Source organism: Ammodytes marinus, assembly GCF_949987685.1.
Source record: "Ammodytes marinus genome assembly, chromosome: 18".
NCBI lineage: Eukaryota > Metazoa > Chordata > Actinopteri > Uranoscopiformes > Ammodytidae > Ammodytes > Ammodytes marinus.
In genome coordinates, this window is record NC_137222.1 from 6767643 (window position 1) to 6786509 (window position 18867).

The following is an 18867-nucleotide window of genomic DNA, read 5'->3' on the forward strand; positions in this document are numbered from 1 at the left end:
TAGATCCAGGTCCGTGAAATCTCAGCATACAACAAAATTCAGACATGCCGGCCACTAGGTGGCGCTACAACGAAGGAAAACGCGTTTGGGGTCATAACTCCCACACCGAACGTCCCACAGTCAAAAACTTTATTTCCACAGATGCACTGGAGTCAGCTGCATCATTTGGCATAGGCCACGCCCATTTGCGATATTATAAATTTTTCGCAAAATCGCGAAAACTGAAAAACATATTTTTCGCTACTCCTCCCACAATTTTTGGACAATTGACACCAAAGTTTGCACAGAACATCTACCGACCCACACGGTAAAAACTTGTGTAAAAGAATTTTGATTTGACCATGGATAACGAAACGGTAGCGTTTTAAATATTTGTTGATTAGCTACGTTTTACGTAGAAATTCATAAATCCAAAATCATTAATCGGATCAAGTCCAAATTTTAGACATATGTTGGGGCTACCCTTAATTGCGTTCAATAAAAAATTTGGAGAATTTCGCCATAAGGGGGCGCCATAAATTATGAAATTTCATATCTCCTAATTGGCCAGAGGAAATTTCTTAAAACTCACGGGAAACCATCAAGGGGCATACCCAAGTCTATATGAAAAATATGGCCAAGAAATAGTAATGTTTAAGGGACTTTTTAATAAAATTAGATATTTTTTTTTTCCGTCAAAGAAAAAAGGCGGGAATGTTAGCATGTCCATTGACATTACATTGTGCAATTAGCTCCGGCGGCCATTTTGTCAAGGCTGACAATCTACTTTTGCTCATAACTCGCCAACCACACATCGCACATTAAAAAACTTGACATGCACTTGTTCTGTGAATTGAGCTGCATCGTTCCACCGTGGCAGTTTCGCAAAATTCATCCATAAACAGCGATACCTATACAACTCCCGCACCGAACATCCCACGGTCAAAAACTTTACATCCACAGGTTCTGTGGAGTGAGCGGCAGGCACGGCGCTTGACGACGAGTTGCGTCGGAGGCTTGGCCCCCGGTAAAAACTGCTTGCAGTTCTAGTTATTATTATTATTATTATTATTATTAATAATATAGTTATTATTATTTGAGCAATTATTTTAAACAAGTGCTGTAGACCACTGCTGTGAAAGTAGTCGATTCTGTTCATTGATATGTAATAAATATTTATGAAATTTCAACTGTCTGGCTATTTATTGTTGTTTTTTGCTTTTATTTTAAATAATTAAATGCCTTACCCATGGAGCTTTTTCACTGAAAACTGCTGCACACTGGGGTGGGAAATGATGCAACTGTATAAATGTGAGCCATGAGAGTGAACATAAACAGTAAAGTTATGGGCCTGATTCCAAAACAATGAGCTCAAACTTACTATAAAGCTCCTTTCATTTTTTTTTTCATTTTCCTTTATTTAACCTCGAAAGATCAATTGAGTGGTGACCCTCTTTTACAATGACGTCGAGTTTGTACAGATACACAATATACAATGAGAATACATAACAAGTTTACACACACACACACACACAGACAACAACTATTTAAAACATTCAGATCAATTGAATGAAAGAGACAATAGCCTAATTAAAACAGTTACAAGTGTAGAGGGGCTGATTCAAAATAATAATTTTAAATTGGTTAACAGTTATGAGTGTATTTATTTTAATTGTATGTTGTAGGCTGTTCCAGGAGTCAGGGGCACTATGGCTAAAAGCGGTTTTACCAAGCTCAGACCTGGCATAGGGGACATATAACATGAGCATGTCAGTTGAGCGGGTTTGATAAAGCCCATCTGAAATAAGCAGCATTTCTGTCAAATAGAGTGGTAGCTTTCCAGTCAGAGCTTTATATATAAAAATATGCCAATGTGCATCACGTCTCTCCTTAAGGGAGGACCACCCAACCTTTTCATATAAAACACAATGGTGTGTATCATAAGCATCTCCTGTAATGAATCTCAAAGCAGAGTGAAATACAGAGTCTAGGAATTTAAGGCATGAACGAGATGCATGCCGATAAACCACATCACCGTAATCAAGGACAGACATAAAAACTGCCTCAATAATCCTTTTCCTACTGAACAATGGGAAGGTGGCTTTATTCCTATAAAAATATCCAATCTTTTCTCGTAGACGACAGACAAGATTTTTTATGTGAAATGTAAAAGAGAGTTTTTCATCTATCCAGATGCCAAGATATTTATATTCAGTGACTCTTTCAATATGAGATCCATTATTTGTGTGAATAATAAGATCATTAAAATGTGTAATTCTTGCTCTGGAAAAACACATATATTTATTTTTTTCTGTATTAAGGACAAGCCTGAGATCCACTAGACAGTTCTGCAGGGTGTTAAAAGAGCTCTGTAGGTTCTGAACAGATTGTTGCACTGAATCAGAAATGCAATACAGTACAGTGTCGTCCGCATACAAATGGGCATGGCAGTTTTGTAGTGATGAAACAATGTTATTGATGTAAATTGTGAATAGGACTGGACCTAAAATTGAGCCCTGCGGAACACCATTTGTAACTGTTAAAAACTCAGTTTGGTAGCTTCCCAGTTTTACTGACTGCTGTCTATCAGAGAGATAGTCCCTAAACCAGCTACATGTAGAATAATCAAAACCAATTTCATGCAGCCTCTCTAAAAGCAAATGGTGATCTAAAGTATCAAAAGCTTTTGACAGATCAACAAAAAGTGCTGCACAGTGCATTTTTTTATCGATAGCTGTAACAATGTTGTCTAAGACCAAAGTGACAGCAGATACGGTACTGTGGCCTGCCCTAAAACCAGATTGAAATGGACTCAAAATGGAAGCACTGGATAAAAAGGTTTTCAACTGAGTATTAATGACTGATTCTAGAATTTTTGCCAGGCATGGGAGTTTGGAAATTGGCCTGTAATTATTGAGATCACTTTTGTCACCCCCTTTATGTAATGGAATGACGTGAGCTTTTTTCCAGACTTTAGGAACAATACCAGAGGAGATGGAAAGATTAAAAATATGGGTTGTTTGTTTTGATATGATAAGTGCAGAGAGATTTATTGAAAATGGGTCCAAATTGTCCTCTCCCATGTACTTCCTGGGGTTGATGGCAAGAAGCGCATCTACAACAATACTTGTTGGAACTTGAACAAGGCTGAAAAGAGGAGTTTTAGAGACAGGTGGAATGCTATTTTTATTTCTGGTGGTGGAAGGCGTAGATACTCCATTGTGAAAGAGTTTACCAGCAGCAGCTATAAAGTGTTTATTGAAAGCTAAACCAATTTCTTTCTGATCATTTAAAGTCTGATCATTTATTTTTAACTGACTAGGTTAACAGTGCTAGAATTATTTTTGTTATAATTCACAGCCTTCCAAAATAGTGCAGGGTTGGAGAAGCAGTTGGAAATTAGCTTGAGGTAGTAATCTGATTTAGCTTTCCTAACCATGGATATGCACCTATTTCTGATTTGTCTGAAAGCAGTCCACTTAGAGTTTTCACCAGAGCGTCTAGCTAGGGACCATGCTTTATTTCTCTCTGCAAATACATCGGACAATTCATTTGTGAACCAGGGGTTTGATCTATTTTTTACTCTGTGCTTTTTAAGGGGTGCATGCTTGTTCAAAATGGAGGAGAAAGCATTGGTGAAAAATTCTAAGGCCAATTCCACATCAGATATTTCACTTGTGAGATGAATGTCACTTTGATAGAGTTCATTTAAAAATGCTTGCTCGTTAAAAATTACGCTTAATAATGATTTTGGGTTGAGATTTTTTAAGATGAATACTTCTGATACAGGCCACCGGACAGTGATCACTGATTCCAAGCTCAAAGACACCAGCAGAAACTATTTTATTGCTTTGATTTGATAATATTAAATCAATCAAAGTTGATTTTGCTGGGTTTTTTAGATTAGGTCTTGTGGGCTCAGTTATTATTTGTGTAAGATTTAGGTTGCTACAGATTTCTTTAAAAGGTTCAGAGGCACCAGAAAGCCAGTCAATGTTAAAATCACCCATCATAATGACCTCTCTATTTACATATGGAGAGATTAAATGTGCTAGCTCACTCAAGGAGCTAGTTACCGCTGAAGGGGGCCTGTACACACCAATTACAATAACACAATCATTTGACGATAAAGACAATTCCAAAGCAATAAATTCAAAGCAGCTTCGAACAGAGACAGCATGTAATAATGTTACAGAATAATGTGTTTAAGCCGAGGGAAGCTACAGATTCAGGTGATCGATCTCTGCAAGTTCATATCTATGAGATAACTTTGCCATTTGACACGTAGTTATGAAAACATAAATGATAGCTGATTTTAAGTGAACACGAGGAAATTTCAGTACTTGTAGAATCTACTGGCCCCTTTGGCCAAAAGGGGTTAGTGTTTTGACGACACTTGTTTCCAAGTGTGTGTCGTTGGCAGGTGCATTTCTTTAGTAAGCAAAATGAAAGAGAGACCGAAGGATGCATCACGATGAGGTAATGTAATGTATTTACAGTATGTAAGATTAATAATGGTAATATGACGATGGTGAAGCAAAGTTAACTTTGATTTAGTACCATTCAGGAAACACAGGATGTCCCGGGCTGGTTTTGCGGAGATTTGGTCCAGAGCAAAGGTGTTCTATCATTATAAAATCGCTATTATATTATATAATATAATAAACAGACTACAAAATCCCGCGGAGATTTTGAAAGTACGGGCCCCCCGGCTCCGACCCCCAGCCCCGCATCGTCGCCGGCGCCACACCCGTTCAGGGGGAAAGGGGCGTGGCCTGTCAAACATTGCATTTATGAATAATGGTTTTCGCATTTGTGGCGCCCCCTATGGGTTAATCGCGACCACATGTCGACTGCACATATCAAGCAAGTTTTATGATGATAGGATCTATGGTCAATGAGTTATGGCCAATTAGCTGCTAAGCCCCGCCCCTGCGTAAACATTTTGGTCAATGGCGGCATGTTTTTAAAGCTATCCTACTAATCTTTGTTTGTTTATGCTAATTAGTAGAGAATATTCCCAGGCGGACTTATATGGTCCCGGAGGCTTTTTTGTTGAGCACCCTAACGTACACCTGTGTGAGAAATTTCAAGTGAATCAGACTTACGGTGTGCGGGCCGTGGTCTCAAAGTTTTTTCAGTCGGGACATCATAACAGCGCCACCTTGTGGAAAATCTAAAAACTGTATAATAGCACTCCCCGTGGGGTAGGGACGCACGTTCGGTGACTATTTGGAATGTCTAAGTGCAACGGTGTGGGAGGAAATAGAGCTAGAAAATGTGGCGGAAGAAATAAGAAGAAGAAGTATGGTGGATAACAATAAGTTACGGGTTTGCACATTTATACTACTTAGGATCTCAGAGTTCAATAGGCCTACAACTTCATATTTCCACCAGTGAAGTAGATTTTCAAGTAAAGGATCTGCTTCATCCACCATAGGGGGATACATAACAACTTGACTTTTGATAAAAGTTTCTTGTGGAAGTGAGTTCTGCCACTCTTTGATCCCTCTCTTTGTTTGGACAATAGACCATCCATCTTATCCAACATGGGTTAGCCAGCCAGGAGCAACAAAAACACAGCTTTTATAAGAGTCAACGTCTGATCCTGCGTCGTAAAACAGAAGATGAAAAAACAGACAATGACTATCTTCTGCAGCCATACATTTCCGGTTACTCAACACATTTGACTAACATGTGGTCTGAGATTTTTTTGTTGTGTTTGTGTGAGTCAAGCCTCACTGCTCAGTGCTCATTCATCCAGTGAGTATGTCGGCTGAGAAGAGAGAGTGCCCAAGAGAGGGAAAGTGAGGAATATAGAATAAAGAATAGCCTACATGTGCCTAGTTTAATTTTTTTCCCCCCCGAGGGTACAGACAGGTTGAGACGACCACAACGCTGACTCATACACAGGATATAGACACACCCCTGCGTCCCTGGTATGTCATTTTGCTTTATATTTCAGCCCAGATACCAGATGTATTGTAAACGCTCATTCACTCTAAATGGAAAAGGCTTAGGCTGTCCCAAGTCCTCCCACCTTCTCTGGGGTTTGTTTTATTTCTTTTGTTTGGAACAAAAAATCTCTTTGATCAAGAAACATTCCAGCTCTGTAATTTTTAGAGCGAGTCATCACTGGCAGGCCTTGGCACTGGGATTTTACTGGTGCTACTTTAAATTAGGGGCCAGATACAAGTCACACAGGAGCGTGAAATAACAAAGCCAGAGACGATGTTGTAAAAGATGGCAAAACAGACAATACACTCATAATGCAACACGTAATTTGACAAGATGACACGCAGACAAGACATATGGTAATTACAAGTTTATTCAGTATGAATGCCAGTCAGTAAATCTATATTAGCCTACGTGGCTTCCCAGCACCCTCCCGGCCCCTTTTCTGGACACGACAGTGAACTCAACGCAGCCAAAAAAGGTCTTACATAATAGGTGGAGGAATGCTGGAGCTATGCCGTGGACTTCTGGATCATCTCACACACGCACAAACACACACGTACACACACACACACAAGGTGGGGCCCCGTTCCCCTTAACACCAGAGCAGTGTCTCTGCACGGCCCCGGGCTAAGTCAACACAATGTCTTCTCTACTAAAAGACCAATAAAACCAGTGAATAAATCACACATTCGAGTCATATAGGTTTACATTTGTGAATTGTTTTATTGCCTACACAACTGTATCCAAGGATTAAAAAACAAAAACATCACTGAATACATTAAATTGAATAATAAATTATTATTGAAATACGTTAAAAAAACAGACTTGACATATGTTTTCACAGATCAAACTAAAACATAACGTATGAGAAAACCCCCTCTTTCAGTCTCTGCACGTTATTGTGAGATTTCAGTCCCATCTCATTCCCTTTCGGCTTCCATAAAAGGAACTTTTACAGTAACAGCGTCAAGTTGTGTTTCACTGAGCGGTTTCAGGTCTCTCAACACATATTCAGTCATGGTGCCAGGATCCATTATGTTTTTAGGCTCTTTTTTTTTGCCTGACCGTAGTATGCAAACAAGTGCTAACAAAAACAGATGTAATATCCCCACAGGAAACAGATGAAGCCAACGCCACATGAATGGTGGGCTGTGTTTGTGTGTAAACACCAGTAAGTGCGGGGAGGAGGGGGGGGGGGGGGGGGTGCAGGGATGAACATACCTTGCAGTGCCGGAAAGATCTTGGCTTAAAGGTCACATATTATGCTCATTTTCAGGTTCAACATTGTAAGTGGGGTTTCTACTAGACACTGTTTTTATGGTGTATCTGACTGGGGTTTTTGAACACAGGTTTTCAGAAAGGTGGAGATGTAGAAAAAGAGAGAGGGTGTTTTTTCTCATACTTTGGGAGTCTCTACTCACACCAGGGACTCATATTAAAGCGGCTACGAGTAACATTTACATATCTTTTAAACAGCCTCATGTTTCCTCTGATAATCATAAATTACCTTTAACAGCAAACGAGACCATCAGTGCAAAGAAAGACGTTTTTAAATAGTTTTTATTACTGCTTTTGGTCTGGTCGCACAACAAGTCCGATTTTCGGTTCGCTCGTGCAGGCTCTATGGTCACATATCTGTATTGGTCGCAGATTTCAGTGTGGCGCAGCAACGCGATTTGAGAAGCCTATCCCTCCAGGTGAGGGAAGGGGAACGGGAGCCTTGTTTGAGACAGTTATTTGTCGTCATAATGACTGATAACGGGGCTGAACCATCAAAGAAAAAAAAGAGAATGCAATGAAGAACAGCTAAAAGGAAGAGTGATATAGGCTACGGGCGGGACGAGGGCGTTGCCAAGCAACGTGTATACAATTTCACAGAGCGAAACTAGACTGCAGTGTTTACTCCTAAATGAATGAGTGGTTGGTACTAACACAAAGTTTGCTTTGCTTCACCATCATCAGATAACCATTTTTTAAAATAGTCATTATTTACATCAACACCACAAACACATTACCTCATCGTGATCCATACTAACTGCCGTCTCTCGTTCATTCGCTTTCTGTGAGGACACATAATCTTTCAGCTCCGTGAGAGAGAGTAGTTAGGTGACACTGCTGCATCAACTCATTGCAATGAGGTGTGTGTAGCACTGACTGGCATTAGTTGATGCAGTGTCAAAACCACTCTCACGGAGCCGAAAAGAGTCCTCACACTTTCAACACACGGACATGCACTATATTGCGCCCTTCTCAGTTCACACTCGCACGCCTGGCACGAGCTAGAAAACAGCTTTGCGACAGCGGGCGTCGTAAAAATACTACCGCTTTTGTCCAAAGGGGACGCCAACGTGCCATGTTACTCGTAGTGGCTTTAATGTTTAAAACAAAAACATGAAAAGTGCATTTAGCATTAAAGGTGATCTTTAAACAAAATGTCTACAACTGTCCGTCAGCGACTTTTTCAATTCCACCATTTCATTTCAACAAAAAACCTCAACATTTTTTTTTAAAGACAAAAACGAGCAACAGCCTTCATTTGTTTTAGTTTTTTTCTAAATACAAGAGGTGTCGACATGAAATAACTCTTAAGACAAGCTCACATTTCAACGTTGTAAATAACACAATAAAAGAATACTGACAAGATTTCATGAAACAAAACCTGGCTGTGGTGTAATCACACACCTTATATTGCACTGACATTCACTGACGTTCTTATGTGTTTTATGTTCTTGCTCCCGGGAGGCCTCTCAGGTGTCCACCTCCTCCTACTCCTCCTACACCACCCACCTGCTTTTCTTCAGACACAGGCCACACATCGTAACCGCCATCCTTCAAGCCAGGAAAAATACCTCCAGTTCACATCCCTTGTTTCTGGCATTTCTTTAGGCATACGCTGCAAATGCCATTAGAATCTGAAAAGCCATGGAAATGCAAGGTATCTGTGCGACAGTGTAGGCCAGGGACCGGGTGGGGGCCTTCAGGGCAAACAGGTAGGCCGCGCTGTGCATCAAGCGACCAAGGAAAAAGACCAGGAAGTGAAGGCGGGCCACAGACAGTGATGGTCCAATCAGAGAGTACACAGCACCCAGGAACAGGAAGGGGAAGATGTTCTCCATGTCGTTAATGTGAGCTCTGTATAGGAGAGAGTATCCATACAATTAAATTCAAATTGATCCCAATAGGGGCAATTGGTCATGAGCAGCAGCTGGTTCAATTCAATGACCAGTGACGTTGTGACTCAGCTTCCAGTGATGATGACGACAGATTGAAGCCACTCTCATTTGTATTCAGTGACTCATTCAAAAATCTGGATTATGGTAGGCTATGATGAAAATGTGGAGAAATCCTTGTTTAGCTAATGTTGTGGATTCTGTCATTTCTATCTAAGGTAACACACCAGTGTAATTCAGAGTGGGTACAGAACATCCATTTCTTTCTGCTGCTTTTGGCAGCTCAGTCAGACTGCTTATCAAAACCACTACTTTCCTGCTTCCTCTCCACCCAATGGTTTCAACGCTTAAATAATATTATTCCAAGAAAACCTGCCCTAAAGACATCACATTCAAAAGACAATTTATTCTAGCAGCCTATTTGGAACACATTGTGTTGAAGTAACTCACAGACATGGCATTTTAAAAAAAGTATCATATTTTTTGCACTCAGTGCACATCGGTTTCCCAGCAAGAGTTCACGGATGGTTCGAGTTAGACATGACGAGGAGAACAGAAGGTAAAGTTTTATTACTAGCAGAAAAAACATCTGCTTTCCTCTGCAGCTGTCACGGACCATTTTCTAACAAGTTATAACAAAGCAGCGAAGCCTTACAGGCTGCCAAACTAAAGATGAAAATCGATGGAGAAAATCAAACAATCTGACTGCAGAGATGCAATGAAATGGGAAAGATTTAGCTGGGAAAAAACTGCACAAATAAATATATATATATTTTTTAATATTTGTCTTTTCGTTACATCCATTTATTCAGCACATGCAGTTGTATGAATTGCAAACCTGTGTAAACTCTTTTGAACATAATCAATAACACAATGACTAAATAAAAAAAATAGTAATCAGCATTATCCTAATGTAGAGCAAGAACTTTAGGAAAGTTATCTAGCACTCAAGTGCAAATTTGACAAACTTTGGTATGTTCCATGACTGTTTGTTCTTCTAGTCCCCTATGGTTGTATCTAATTTGTTCAGTACATTGTACATTTTGCTGACAAATTCAAATTGTTTACATGATGAATTTATAAAGTGTGACGCACTGTCATTGATCCACTTAATCAACAGAACATACAGAGGTAATAACTAGCAAAGGTGAAATGCTAAATTTAAATATGAATGCATCAGTATTAAAAATCCAATAGGCCTATAGGCTATAACATTCTCAGCCATCCATGAGTTGTGTATTGTACTGTATTTGTATCTTCCAGGGCAGGACCATTATTCTAGTTTAGCCTACTTTGATTCTCTCAGTGTGTGGTATTATAGCGTTTTTCTTCTTACTCTTTACTAAGTAGGCCTAGGCTAAAGGATCTGATTACTTACACCATTGAATTTTGTTAGGCTACTAACAGTGGATAATTGAGTCAAAAATTATTGGAGTATCCGAAGCCAATAATAAGTAGGCTACATTATTAAAGTCAAAGCATGTCGTGCCAGTGTAAACGCTTTTTTATTTTCTTACCTGCGGCATCTCTCCACGTAAGGATCCTCTCTGTGAAACTCTAAACCCCCGTGTCTCAGCGCGTCCTCGGGGTTGGCAAAAGCCTTTCAAAGAGAAAGAAAAAAAAGTTTTTGCATGAGTGAAAGTTCCCGGTGTGGTGCTGAGATTAAATTGCTTTTCTCACAGGTTTGATCATCCCTCTCTAATCCGTTGCCACCATAGATGCCACTCACCTTTTTGCGCAGCCTCACTTGTCCCGTTAATATCGCGATCATATACATTTTAATCACCAGAAGCACGCCGTAGAACACGAAACAGTTGAAGACATCATTTCTTATCATGACAGCCATGGCTTTGTTTTTTCTTTCAATTGCACAAAAACTGGAGAAAAAATTTGAACTATGAGATTGGTGTATGCGGGTAAACTGCACTTTTTAAAAAACTGGGAGAGTGAGTCCGAGGAGGCTGGTTTTGTAGTGTCGGTAAGGGTCGGGGAACCACCCACTAAACTATCTTTCATTCACGACTCCCCGGAATCTGACAAACACAAGTGAAATACCTGGCACGCCAAAATGAGCCGCCTGAGGGGACACATAACAAGCCACGTGGTGGAAGAAGTATTCAGACCAATTACTTAAAAGTACAGTGAGCAATATAGCACACTGTACTAATAAGTTGTCTAACAAGTTAAAGGCACACACACATTAAAAAAAAATCTGTACTATTCCACCTCGTCATACAATAAACACACCATTATCAAAGTTATACTTTTTAGTATTAGCAGCAAAGAGTATCAGCTACTATATATTGTTTTACATTTTCAAATTATAATTCCTGATGTAGGTTTTGTAAGCACATTTTACTATAGCTTTAAGAGGTGGAGCAATGACTGTATATCAGGATGAATACTATGTAAGGTCCTTAACAGTATGTTATTTTAGAAAAGTGAATGTTTTTCTGTTTACAATCTTAATATGAAAAGCAGCTGGTGTGTTGGGATGGGAGGATGATTTTTTTGTGAATCACAATAATTACCACTAACATGTTGATCGTGGTGAATTTCCATTATCTGGATAAGAGTGAATTTATTCACGAGTGACTTGAAAAAGCTGTCTAGCACTCTAATGTCCAGTCCTACGGAAGCCAAAAGCATCCATGATTGTCAAAAGTTTTCCACTCATACTTATCATTTTCTTTTTTCTAAACTTGTGATAACAAGTAATAAAAAGGTATTTCCTATTGTGTTCTTCGGAGATCAGGACTGCCAGCTTGCACATACATCTGAAAACTGTAGATATATACAGTGCTGTGTGAAAGTTTGTGAACCCCTTGAGCCTTTTGGAATTGTATTTATTTTAACCATTATTAATTCATTGTTATCAATACCAGTATTTTTTATATGAAATAACATATGTTTGTTTATCAATTCAACATTTTTCTTTTCCAAAAATCAACTGTTAAAACAGATAAAACAAATTATTTGACAAATGTTGTATCTGCAAAAGTTTGTGAACCCTGAGCTGCATTGCTTAAATGGAGCAGGTAAACACAATCAGATGGGCCAAATTGAGTGATGAAATGGAGATCTTTAGGGAAGAAATTGGGCGGCACGAGATAAAACAGAGATCAAACCAGGTCAGTTTAGGCTCACCAAAGTGAATCCATACAGGTCAGACATGCTAAAAGCGAAAAAAATCTCAGAGGATCTCAGGAATAGAGTTGTGATGCTGCACATTTGTCTGGGGACAGCTATAAATTAATAATAAAAAAAATTGAGCTCCATCTGTCCACCGTGAGGCAAATCATCTACAAATGGAGAGCTTTGAGAGTGACTTAACATCTGCCTAGAAGTGGACTTCGTTCAACAATATCCTCAAGCGCCACAAGAAAAGGGATTTTTCAGGTTACATCTGGAGATTTGCAGACCATTTGCCACCACCATTCTTTACTTGGGAGAAGGTTCTCTTGGTGGTAGGCAGAGTTGCGTTTTTGCCCAAACATGGTGGTTTTGGTTGTGACCAAACAGTTACATTTTGGACAAATCTGTGCACAGAAAAGACTTCAGGTATCTCCAGGTGCTCTCTGGCAAAGTTGTGACAAGCACTTTTGTTCTTTTTTGAGAGCAGAGGCTTCTTCAGCAACCCTCCCTTGAAAGCCATGTTGACTTATTCTTATTGTGGAACCATGCACATCTGTCCCAGATGCTGCAAGAGAGGTCTGCAAATCACTAGATGTAATGTTTGGGTTGGCTTTTAACTAGGGCTGTCAAGCGATTAAAAAAATGTATCTAATTAATTACAGGCTCTGTGATTAATTCATCTAAATTAATCGCATATTTCTATGACATTTTTATACCAGTTTATAAACAGCTGTATAGCCTGCTACAGTTTGTTTCTCTCTCTCTCTCTCTCTCTCTCTCTCTCTCTCTCTCTCTCTCTCTCTCTCTCTCTCTCTCTCTCTCTCTCTCTCTCTCTCATAACTTCTGTCTCCACAACAGACAGCGCTGCACTGCCACAGAGGCCTATGCCGATTCATTCACCATCGTCGTAGCCTACTCATAGGCAAAAATATTGACACACACACACACACACACAGGCCTGCCCACACAATTGGCTGGGCCCCTGAAAACCTCCAGTCAATGCCCCCTCCTCCCCCCGCCCCCTTACCCATGCTTTACTCCTATCAATGTGTGTGAGTGCGCTCATCCCGCAACAAACACATACATGTATTTGTAAAGAGAATAACTATCTTATCAACAAGGGACTTGCAGGGACAGTTGGGGGAGCAAGGGCTCATTATTATTTTAGAATAGTAGCACATTTCTGACTTAGCCCAGCATACATACCAATTTATTTTGATTATCTTACAATCACACCATTTTTTTTACAGATCAACAGATCTCTACAAAATAATCAGTTCACACAGAGACATTGATCTTCTTTAGTATTCACTAAAGCAAACACATTTTTGTTTTTCTGCACATGACAATAAATCATTGGAAATCTTTTGGTGGTATTGTTGAAATAAATAACACTTAAAAACTGTAAAGTTGGCCTATGTTTGGTTGCAACATTTAGGCTTAGTTCATTCTGCTCTCATCACTGCAAAAGTACTGAAAACATTATTGAAATCATTGGTCGATTGGCCAGGTTTGTGAACAACTGGTCAGACCTGGCTGGCCATGTCAACCCGAAGACTTATGTCAAAGCCTTTAGAAGTTATTGTCCCCAAAGGGAAATTCTTTATCACAAAAATTTACTTTATGGGGAGAGATACTTTAAACCTGTTTGTAGAAAATTACGGAGTAACTAGCCTGTCCTCTTTATAAGAATGTAGAAGAACTACAAAAGGTACCCAACCTGTTTTTTCATGGGGTCCAAATACTTTTCACAACCACACCCAGACACAAGTAGCAGGTACATGTGAAACGACCACATGTACCTGTATGTCTGGTACATGAATCCAGACAAAACTGTTTAATATCAAAACCCAATCTTGTCACCATTTGGCACACAAAGGGTTTATAGGATGGATTATGTTTGAAACAGTTACACTCTGCTGTGCTCAGTCTGAAACATTTTGAACATTTCTGCTTTTCTACTGCTTTTTAAATGGCCGTAAGCGGAGCCGCGGCTCTGTGTAAACATCCAACTTTGAATAGATATTGACATAAATATCTAAAAATCTAAAAATAAAGGTTATCTAGGTAGGTTCTTGGCTTCCAAAGACCATGGGCCCCCAAAGTCGCTGGGCCCTAGAAAGCTTTCCCACTTTCTACCCCTTATGGGCGGCCCTGCACACACATACACACACACACGGGGCGGGTGTCCGTTTACGCGGGAGGCGAGACAGCTAGCAAACAAAATTGTGACACGGAGGAAAATTGAGAGATACTTTTGAACCTACATTGTTGCACCCACTAAATCAATAATGCACAGACACTGCGGAGAATAAAGTAACATGTCTTCCTACCTTCATGCTTATTTGCCAGAAGCATCCCATAAACCGTCCATAGAGCCCTCGGCCCTGCCCGTTCCCCTGCTTTTCTCTTTACTTTTCTCCCTTTCACCCGTGCGGGCTGTGTATGCAAGCTACAGGTGCAGCTGCGCACCACTTTTGCACTGGGTCAAAGGGCATTATAGAAGTGCGATTAATCTGCGTTAATTTTTTTAATTGCGTTAATTTTTCTGTGATTAATTAATCGAAATTAACGCGTTAATTTGACAGCTCTACTTTTAACTGAAAAATAACTTTTCTTGTGGTGCTTATGGATATTTTTGAAGGAAGTCTACTTCTAGGCAGATATTCAGTCACTCTTAAAGCTTTCCATTTGTAGATGATTTGCCTCACGGTGGACCGATGGAGCTAAAAAAAAAATTAAATTAATTTATAGCTGTCCCCAGACAAATGTGCAGCATCACAACTCTATTCCTGAGATCCTCTGAGATTTTTTTCGCTTTTAGCATGTCTGACCTGTATGGGTTCAGTTTGGTGAGCCTAAACTGACCTGGTTTGATCTCTGTTTTATCTAGTGCCGCCCAATTTCTTCCCTAAAGATCTCTCACTACATTGGTCCATTTCATCACTCAATTTGGCCCATCTGATTGTGTTTACCTGCTCCATTTAAGTAATGCAGCTCAGGGTTCACAAACTTTTGCAGATACAACATTTGTCAAATAATTTGTTTTATCTGTTTTAACAGTTGATTTCTGGAACAAACATCTGTTATTTCATATAAAAAATACTGGTATTGAAAAAAATGAATTAATAATGGTTAAAATAAATAAAATTCCAAAAGGCTCAAGGGTTTCACAAACTTTCACACAGAACTGTATAATAGGCCTATGATCTAACCGTGAAATGTCATATTCAATATGGTTGTTTGCTTTAACAGACTTAATACACAGCAATCTTTTTGAGTCTAAACTCAGGTTTGATCAATATCAAAAGTATTGAGTGGACATGAGCTGTGTTTAATGAAATTAAAAAACTATATTCGATCATGGCCGTTCTAGGCTTCAGTACGATCCTATATTGATTTCCTGAGTTACTGTAATTTCCCCCAATTTTCATATTGTCCAATGCTTTTAGGAAGCTACATCTCAGATGTCAGATAAATGTAGGTAAAAAGTACAAGATTATTCTTACATTTGGCCGTTTAATTAATATCAGCTTAAAATGACACATCGAAAATACTGGAGTAGGCATAACTTCAAATACTTACAAATTGAACTAAAATACATAGCCTACTCGAGTAAATGTAGTTTGTTACTTACATCCAAGGTGAACTTGGTGTCTTTCATGTGTCACGTTTAAAGTTACTTCCTCTTGTTTCAATACAATACAAGTCATATTTGTATATATGACAAACTGTAGTTGGTCAATAATTTACTTTCCCTTCAGTGCTCACAGGATCTGACTCAGAGGGAGGATACTTCTTCTGCGTAGTGAAGTGGTCACGCTGTGCTGTTTATGAATGCAGGCGTATGGGTTCTGGGGCTGGTTGCAGAAAAATGAACTTCCCACAACTGTTAAGATTGTAATGGTGCATGACCCCGGTCCTTGGTTGCTCAACACCGTAATTTGTCATCATCGTGCACTGTACAGAATTCATTTATTTTTTGATGATGTCAGCATTGGGGGAAATAACCAAGTGCATTTCAGTTCAACTATGAAGTATGTGTAATTTTCAATGTTTCAGATGGATTCTACTGCTAAGCAAAAAATCTTGACGTACATCAGGAGGTATGAAGTCAATACGTGATCACCAAAGACTTAACTGAAGTAGACGCGCCAGCAGTGTTGTTGTAATTACTCAGAAGTCCTCATGGGGGCGAGAAGTAATGAACTATAGCTTCAATCAATAAGTAAATGGCTTCTCCGGCTTTACATATGAATCATTTATGATACATTATTGAAAGGTTAAGCTAGCAGCAGTATGACCTTCATTTTTTTCTGTATTTCTAAATTGTTTAAAGTTCCGGTTATTTCTAAGACCGCCGGTTGATAGGATAGAAAAACTCAAATCCTTCTCTTCAACAACTCCACATTTATTGCTTTATCACCACGCCATTTCCTGTGTATGTCATGGTGTTTGTTTACATGTTGGTAGGCCTATCATTTACGACACCTATTGGGCAGAGCGTCAGCCGTCAGACTCCTGCGTCTGCCAGTCCAAAGTGAGGGAGCTGCCCGAGCTGGTGTCGTCACAGCAGCAGTCCTCTGCGTCAGAGAAGGAGGACATGTAGTGGAGGCCGGTCACTTGGTGGTAACCCGCCGCCCGGAGTGTCTGTGGGTAGGCGCCAAGCTCCATGGCCCTGCGCCCTGTCCTGCTCACCTTCAGGGTCCAAGTGTCCACCAGCTGCGAGCACCAGGCACAGCCCATGGTGTGTGTGTGTGTGTGTGTGTGTGTGTGTGTGTGTGTGTGTGTGTGTGTGTGTGTGTGTGTGCAAGCAGGACAGGAGGAGAGGGATTATGCAAGTTTAAACAGAAACATTAAACATTTTCACTAACACACCTATAAGAAAGATATACATATTTATATTACCATATTTACACAACCCTATTATTTTGACCTACATTTAAATACATTTGTGATGTAGGCCTTTTAGAGTATATCGAATCGTAGCCTATGTGATTATATTATACACTCTGCAAATGTTGCAGCTTAATGTAAGTAAAGGAGACGTAAAATCATGGAGACATATTTGGCAAACCTTCAAGTAAATGGCAACGTATTGGCATGTATACCAAATATATGTGGAACAATTTAATAAATAATATAGTTATATATTAGTTGTGTATTTTGGAGTGCAGCTTTGGCTTTTATGGTTGCCCCTACAATATTTTTGCAGTTGAAAAACAAAATAGACGAGCAGTGGGAGGCACAGCACGCAAGCACCACAAATCAAGGAGTGCAGCTACTGATTGAGTTCCCTCCTGTTTTCAGCAACTAAAAAAAAAAAAAAAAAACACAACAGTCTCCCATCCAGCCCTGCCTTCAGGGGCCCACAGGGTTAGCACGAGTTAAAAGGGTCACAGAGTCAAAACCAGTCTGCTTCAAAGTGTTCTCCGTCTCCAAGAGCTGCCAGACACGGCATGTAAATATTTACAGCCCCTGCCTTTGCAAAAAAAAACACTGACGATTTTCAAACAGGGAGAGGAGCTCAGCCAGTGTGCAACAGTCTTCTTTCTTGTTCAGGAACGTGGGCCCAGCTGGTGACGAGACTGCACCACGTTTAGATTTTTTGATTTCAGTCGGGGGCAGGATCACCATTTCTCAGATACAATGTCATAGAAGATGCCTGACGAAAGAAATGGATGGTGGTTAGTTAGCGGAAGATTAATATAGATTATTGTCACATCATTGTTATAGTAAACTAGATAAAGGGCAGAATGTTAATAAAAACTTGATAAATTAACTTTGTGTCAACTCGTTTGGCAATGGCTCTAATGTATGCGACAATCATTAATATAAAAAAGTTACGCACTTTAGCTTTAAATTAAAAAAAATTATGAACCCTAACCCTAAAATAAATAATGGGGTACTGTCTTGATTCAAAGGTTGCATTCATGTCAGATAGGTATAGGCTGGTGTGGAGTGGGACTATAAAGTCCTTTAAAGACAGGGAAAATATTTAAAATAGGTGCAATGCAGTGTTCTAAATCAATTGTTACTGAATTAGCAATCACCTATTTTTACTTTCTGACAAAATATGCATAAACAGGACAGCACAGTAGGAAGTGGGTGAAAAATGCAAACTCTAAGGTAACAAATAGGGGAACCACTCCAGTGTTCATAATATCGGATATTAAAAATGAATACATGACCCTGGCAGAATCCAGTTTGTTTTGACAGCTGTTACAACAGACAAAGATCCCTTCAGAAAAGTGGATCTAATAGGCTAACATTACACGGATACTTCCTCGTGAAGAACAAAAAACACATTTAAAACAATGACAGAGCTGCAAGGGCATCCATGCAATACATTTTTTTTTTTCTTTCCACAGTGGCACAGATATTCCCATGCATGACTGATAATTATTCCAGTTAATTGATGATGTATTCTCCTGAGTCCATCATCTATTTGATCTTCACCCTGCAAAGCTTGCTAGTGCCCAGAGCAAGCCATTAACAAGGGTGACAATGACATACTGTAAATGATGAGAATGGAAACATGACAAGTGGTCTGCTGCTGCTGCTGCTCGCCACACCCTTCCCGTCCCGTCCCATGGACACACAGCAGGGACCACCTTGTCCGAGA

The 18867-nt window shown here is 39.7% G+C and overlaps 1 protein-coding gene across 1 annotated transcript; it reads right to left on the reverse strand.

Moving 5' to 3' along the window:
- Positions 1 to 6564: 6564 nt before the first annotated feature.
- On the reverse strand, positions 6565 to 11023 carry ptges (prostaglandin E synthase). The gene is made up of 3 exons (XM_080046364.1): positions 10837 to 11023; positions 10625 to 10707; positions 6565 to 9069 (listed from the first exon to the last, which is right to left on the reverse strand). The coding sequence occupies exons 1-3, from the start codon at positions 10951 to 10953 to the stop codon at positions 8820 to 8822; spliced, it is 450 nt and encodes a 149-aa protein (XP_079902490.1). The 5' UTR covers positions 10954 to 11023; the 3' UTR covers positions 6565 to 8819.
- Between the last annotated feature and the right edge of the window lie 7844 nt (positions 11024 to 18867).

What these genes read in the sequence shown, in the direction of transcription:
- ptges (XM_080046364.1), bottom strand. Translation starts at nt 10,953, where the DNA reads ATGGCTGTCATGATAAGAAATGATGTCTTCAACTGTTTCGTGTTCTAC. An exon ending in AAGTGAGGCTGCGCAAAAAG is followed by an intron (nt 10,708 to 10,836) that starts GTGAGTGGCATC and finishes TCTCTTTGAAAG; the next exon opens with GCTTTTGCCAACCCCGAGGA. An exon ending in TACGTGGAGAGATGCCGCAG is followed by an intron (nt 9,070 to 10,624) that starts GTAAGAAAATAA and finishes TCTCCTATACAG; the next exon opens with AGCTCACATTAACGACATGG.